This window comes from Pieris napi, chromosome 5, assembly GCF_905475465.1.
Source record: "Pieris napi chromosome 5, ilPieNapi1.2, whole genome shotgun sequence".
In the NCBI taxonomy this organism is placed as follows: Eukaryota; Metazoa; Arthropoda; class Insecta; order Lepidoptera; family Pieridae; genus Pieris; species Pieris napi.
In genome coordinates this window covers 3,457,889-3,464,549 of record NC_062238.1, presented here as the reverse complement: position 1 = coordinate 3,464,549, position 6,661 = coordinate 3,457,889, and the positions used below count along the sequence as shown (strand labels likewise).

Below are 6,661 nucleotides of genomic sequence, written 5' to 3'. Positions count from 1 at the left end.
GTAATTATGTTTTAAAGTATTACATGTAATTATTATTATTAAAAGAATGAAAATTAACAAAGGTTTTTTATTACTATATATTAAATACTTTTAAAATCGAAATAACAGAATTAAAACTATTCAAAGGAATTTTTATAGCCTACGCTATATTGTACTACGAAACCAATGGAAATGCCTACAGGTTTATCTTGGCTACCATTAATAAATGCAATGAGTGACAACTAATAAGCAATCCATCTAAGAATTTTTTTTATAGAACTGGCGAACGGGCAGGAGGCTCATCTGATGTTAAGTGATACTGCCCATGGACACTCGACTGCGTTGCGGCCTTTTAAAATAAATTTGATATGTTTCATCAGACTTCATATTATATCAACCGCTTTTGTTCTCGCTACAGCCGGGGCGAGAATAGCTGGCCATTCACCACTCTCCGTGAAACGTTTGTTTACTGACATCAGCTGTTCAAAGTTTGCTTTCGCAAGCTTATGTTTATTCTGTACCTTTTGTACTAGTTCCTCATCGTACACATCTTCTGGTCTCTCCAGTCTCAGATGAGCTTTCATCTCTTGGACGGTGACGAGGAAACAGTTCCACGGCGACCAGTCTTCATCAACGTGCCACCTACATAATCTGAGCTCGGATAAATCCGCGCATTCACTTATGGCTGAATGAGAATGCCACAGCTTTTCAACGATGAAAAATATGTCCTTCTCTTGTAAAACAAATGCAAATGAACCCCAACATTTTCGCTTCCTCTCGTCGCGTTGCACAGCTCTAAGTATAAACTTATATGGCGTCATATCTACCCAACTGCGTTCATTTACGTCCTTCCATGAGCACGATGTGCACACTAAGAAACCGCTTATTTTCGCATTCAACGGAAAATCTTTGTAGAGCTTAACTTGATGACACATTTCGCAAAAGTGTAGCCTGCCGTTTTGCATTTCTCTATATTCTCTAATATCCTTGCATTTGGTTACGCCTGAGTTAAGTTCAGATGTCTTTATCAGTTGAAAAAGAGTGGCTGTAATTCTACGTCTTAAAAATTCTAATTGATGATGGTCACATCTCCGAACGAGAAGGTCACATTCTCTGTCGAGGAGGTTTATAATTTCTTCAGCTAAAGGGTGGCGGAACTCTTGTAGGGCAAACTTCATATCGACTAGTATTTCTATTCTTTCATTTGTCTCCATGTCATCGCGGACAAATGAGTTGTATAGCTCTTTAAGTTTCCTCGCCTTCTGGGTTTCAATAGTATCCATCGTTATTAGCTTCCCATCCCGTCCATACCACGCGAATGGTTTCGATATTTCTTCTAGAAACTGTTTTTCTTTTATTTTTCGGCTATCCTCCTTTACTTGAATTCGATAAGCTTCAATACATCGCAGCAGTTCAACCTCCTTATCAAGAAGTAATGTAAATTCGGCAATTTTCGGTCCTTTTGAGTGTAACTGAGATATTCTAGCAATTTCTGCATGTTTCCAGCGATCGACCTAGAAAAGTAAGATTAAAAAAAAACTGCACTGTAACAATAATTAATATATGTTTTAGATATTATGTCTTATTTGTTAAAGCACAATAAATGTTTCAGTTTGGAAAGGTACCTATATTATTTTAGCAAAAAAATCTAATTTACTGTTTTTAAAAAAAATATAGTAGGTACCTACTACTGTTTTACACTTAAATTTAAGGCAAATAAATTCAATTAAAAGAACATCTCTCTTTATGTTTGATCTATACGGAAACTTAAGGCAAATAGCTGACGAGAGTTGATAGAATAGGTTATTGTTGTACCATTGAATAAAGTTGATCGAAATCTTCTCGTGTCTTTGGAAACGTTTTGGTGATAAGATCTCCGCGTAAACGACGTTCCATAGCTTCACGTTCCAATCGTTCTTCCTCTTTCATCCTTGCTATTCTCTCCCTGAAATTTATTACAATATTCGATATTTTTTATTCATTTTGGACATGGTTTTTTGAAATAAAATAATCGATATACTAAAACCCTACCTACTTGTTTTATTCTTTACAAAAAAAATTGCCCAATAGTTTTCACTGATGTACATAAATAGGTGCTTTTTATACGAAGATCAACCATAATAATAACATAATAGTAAATCCAGCCTAACCTACAGAAAAGAAATAATTAAAAACACATAACCGATATAAACGCGGACTTATTTCATTATTTAATTAACTCGTTTACAACTCTCGTGGTTAGCGATAAATATGCTGTACTCGCGTAAACCAAAGGCGAAATGACTCATTTTTGCGTTTATAATTGATTGATTATAGTTCTTATAAAGAAAATATTTTTGATACTTACATGCATTCTTTTAGCCATCTGTGAACTTTCTGTCTGAACTGATGGTGCCTAAAGGCTCGTTGAATGATAGTGGCGTAGTGGTTGTGGTTCAGTCTCGCGATCATTTCGTCATAGGTTTCATATTTGCCCGGCACCACAATCCTGTCAGTTACGTTGGGTATGTAAGCGTGAACTGTGTTCATTTGAGTGGCTCGGCTGTACGCTGTGTCCTGGAATTCATTAATTTGGAAAAGAATTTTGAAATAAACAAATCTAGACAGTCCTCAAAGCTAACATTTTTAAATTTTATTTATATGATTTATAATATTGGATTTCGAATCTACAGAGGCATTACTACATATCTTGGTATGACTTTGAGGTTTCATAAACTAACACAGACACAGTGCACGATCATAACAACTTTCAGCTACACTCTCAAATAAATGCGCATAAACACCTATTCACACTCTCACTCATTCACTTCATTTGTAACACTAAATTTATAACTATTATTATTATTATTTTTATTTTTATTATCATCTTTTTTTATAACTAATTTAAACATGTACCACGTAATAATTGTTTTCTAGTTACCCACAACACAGGGCCTCCCTAGTTTGAGGACTAGCGATATATGAATTCTGTCACAAACCCTTTTGTCATAAATAAAGTTTTATTATTATTATATACGAACGCAACATTTCATCGAGCTATGAGGACTTTAAAAGCTCACCCCTCCTTACATCCCCTCATCGACGTGCGCCTACTATTTAAACACGCCGGAAGGCATATCTAATTACGTTTTTTATTCCATACAAAAAATACGTCATTTGTAAAACAGAAAAGTATAAGCATATTGGAATTTGGTATACCATTGGCTGACAGTGTCAATAGGGAACTAAATTATACTGTACTTGCTTTTAAACACGACAAAGAGATAGTATTTTGACAAACGGTGAATGATTTAACATGTATACCTACCTATACTTCGTTAGGGTACAATCGTAGGATGAAGTCAATATAATTTTTAGCGTGGACAAATTGCTTAGTAATAACATAAGATAAAGCCGCAAAAATATGACTTAGAGTTGTTAACATGCTCATTGAAGGATGTGTTGTATTATGCTAGGTATTTTTTACGATTTTTTTGTTACTCTTGACTGTTTTTATGTGAAGAATGTTTTCATAAACTAGTTTAAGAAATAAACGGTTATTACTATTTTAACTTCTAAATAAAAGATCTCTAGCAATAAGATTCACTTTAAGTTAAATGGCCGTTCAAGTATTTCGTAAGCACTAAAAGGGGGTCTTAGATTTTCTTATTTGGTAATTACGTCAATTGTAATTAAACACTTTTTTACACATTTGAAAACGAAATGCACTTTTGAGGATTCTTACAAAAAATTAATACGTTTATGTACTATTATTTTTGAGAGCTTTGCTTACTTTTGCTTTGCTTAAATCTGCTTACGTAATACTTGAACGGCCTCTCAGGATCATGTAACAATAATGTAAGGTTGTATAACTTCCATCCAAGCAAAGTGATTAGTAGTTTTTTTAAATATTACCCTTAAGTGCAATAACTAAACTGTCGCATAAAATGTGAGCTGTTATATAAATTGAAAGAAAATATGATGATGGGAGTTTCTTATTAATTAGACATATCTAAAATTCACGAGGCAACGTTCTACTGCATATCACAATTATATCGACATCTGTTTTGTAGACCAATAATGAAATTAATATGTTACCTGGGCGTATTTCTGCTTATTAAACGGGTACGTGTCTACTCAATACGATTCGTTGGATACTCACGTATATTTTTTCGCGCATTTCAGCTGTTTGTGTATCGCGACACGTTTTATCATCCGACAGAAGTTTTTCTGGTTTTTGTGGTGTTTGCGTGAACGCGTGGTGATACGTTGCCCCTTAAATGTATTTAAATTAAATTTATTATTTTATAACATTTACCAAGTATATCACAAACTCTATACATACCAGTACGAACATTTCTATAACCGCCTAGAAATGGCTTTTGTATGGGTTCAGAAAATATTTCAACATTTATATGCTTCAGGGTGCTACCGAAGGGGACCATTACCGTAAGCACGTCATTCATTGGCAATTCCCTATAAAGCTTATCCAAATTTAGTTGCACATTATTTTTGGTTAACAACTCCACCTCCACGATCCCGTATTTATCATAATCCAAGTCCAGAAGAGCCATGCGATCTTTCAGCGGGTGTTCACCTCTCAACAAAACTAAATTATCGGGCTCAACTTGAAAGATACCACCTAGATTCTTCTTAATTTCGTGAATCTTTATTATAGAATGGTATGAGCGAGTAAAAATTCCGTTCTGATTTCGTACTCGGAATTTGATTGCTATAAATGCCATGGTCTTCTTCTTTGGAATGACTGATTGAAGGAGATCATGAACGTAGGAGTCTTTTGGAATTGTGGATAAGGAGAAATCTTCTGAATCCTTTGTGAAAACATCGACTGTTAGGTTTCCTAGGGTATCAGTCTTCAGATCGGAGAGAACACTGGTTTCCTTCAACACATTTCTATTTTTTGTTAGTAAAAGATTATTGTTTGACACAGATAGTAATTTGGCTAGCTTGCGTTTGACATATTTAATAGGTGTATTGGATGGGAAGACTTTGTTGAACACTTCGTTAGGGTGTAATGGGGACTTGAATGTGACCAGAATATGGCTGATTGGGCATTTGTACTGCTCCGTTTCTCTTGCACAAGGAGCAGTGAGGATTCGGGATTTCGCATCATCATCTTTTATTAAACTAAACTTCTTATATGGTGGCGCAGTAAGAAGCTTCTCACGCCCTAATTCGCATTGACAAGCGACCACTCCTTTAATACAATCTGGGTCAGGCGCGATTCCTTCAGTTTCTCTCGGGTTTACGTCTGTAACACGCAACATGGTGTGTAAATTCACAACACTGTTAAAAGCAGATTAAAACAATCGTCTAATATAAAAAATATGTTTGTCTAAAACTACTCGACATCATTTTCAGGTTGATTTGTTTATCAAAGTAACAGTTGCTAAGTGAATAAACAAAGAGTACCGTTCATTTTCCCTGATTGGCTACCTATAATTTCGCGTAAATAATACAAAAACTCTTTGTTTGTTACCCCTATAGCAAATATAATAGAGCTGTTTTTCTTAATAGGATCTTTATAAACTCGAAATAGCAATTGATTTCCAGCTAATCATTCAAGGCAAAGGGGCAGGTAGGCGACCTGCACGCAGACCTACGTCTTGGTACAATAATCTTCGGAAATGGTTTCAAAGCTCCAAGTCATTGTTCAGCAGAGCGGCATCCAAAGTTAAAGTAGCCATGATGATCGCCAACTTCCGAAAGGAGATGGCCCTATAAGAAGATATTTAATTCGACTAACTTCAATTTTCTAATGATAAATAAAGCATCTAATGTTTCAAAGAGCACCAAACAATATAACAGGAGCGGGCATAAATCAAAATCACTCATCGTAGATATGATTTGATCTAAGTATGTGATTATTGAATTAAAACAATAAATATGTATTGATCCGTCACTATAATATCAATGGATGACTCTAATTAAAACATAATCTAATATAAACTCCTCTATAAAAGAGGTACAAAGTCATCTCTAATTTTCGTCTAATTTCGTTTTTATTCAATCATGGAGATTATGGAGCCAAAAATTAATTGAATTATATTACATTAGTTTTGCCTAGAGCTGTTTCTAGCGATTTTATTAAATATTGTATATTATACGAGTTATTTAAATAAAAGCATGTGACGCTTAATAAATTTTTGTTCCGCGAAACACGTTGGTATCATGTCACGCGAACTTCGGGCATACGTTTGTTTCACTAGACAGTCAATTGAGACTAGAACTCTACGCTTCTTTCATAATATTATATTTAAGAAAGAGACTGGGTCTGCGGGTGCTAATCAAGAATCTGTAGCGGAAGTCAAACTTTTGGATGCACCGCGAGCACGCTCAACATTGTTAGCGAGATGCCACTCACTCGATCGAAGTAGGCCTATTTGTTTGTACCTACACTGTACTCTGAATTAGTTCACAGGAGCTGTTTGTTATTTTATTACTCATAAGATATAAAAAGTTATATACATTTTTTTAATGTATTCTTAACTGTAGTATGTACAATTAAAATAGTATGTACACCCACGTAGTGTTGGAATGCGTGGCTGTGGCTAAACAACGTGCAGAAAACAGTGAGGTCGCTCCGTGAAGCCTGCGAAGTGCCCAGGGGGCTTCTGTGTTTGGAAGGAGTTAGGCAGGACTTTACGCACAACGGACCTATTGAGAGCCTAAGTGCGGAAAC

The 6,661-nt window shown here is 35.2% G+C and overlaps 1 protein-coding gene across 1 annotated transcript; it reads right to left on the bottom strand.

The window, feature by feature from the left end:
* Positions 1–51: 51 nt before the first annotated feature.
* On the bottom strand, positions 52–5,357 carry LOC125049638 (IQ and ubiquitin-like domain-containing protein). The gene is made up of 5 exons (XM_047649033.1): positions 4,304–5,357; positions 4,121–4,233; positions 2,327–2,535; positions 1,795–1,924; positions 52–1,493 (listed from the first exon to the last, which is right to left on the bottom strand). Exons 1-5 carry the CDS (start codon positions 5,244–5,246, stop codon positions 363–365), a joined length of 2,526 nt encoding a protein of 841 aa, XP_047504989.1. The 5' UTR covers positions 5,247–5,357; the 3' UTR covers positions 52–362.
* Positions 5,358–6,661: the final 1,304 nt, after the last annotated feature.

Bases quoted from the DNA above. Each gene is read 5' to 3' on its own strand.
- LOC125049638 (XM_047649033.1), bottom strand. From the start codon at position 5,246: ATGTTGCGTGTTACAGACGTAAACCCGAGAGAAACTGAAGGAATCGCG. The intron at 1,925-2,326 runs GTAAGTATCAAA...AATAAATTTCAG, and splicing joins AGATGGCTAAAAGAATGCAT to GGAGAGAATAGCAAGGATGA. The intron at 1,494-1,794 runs GTACAACAATAA...TTACTTTTCTAG, and splicing joins TCGATCAACTTTATTCAATG to GTCGATCGCTGGAAACATGC.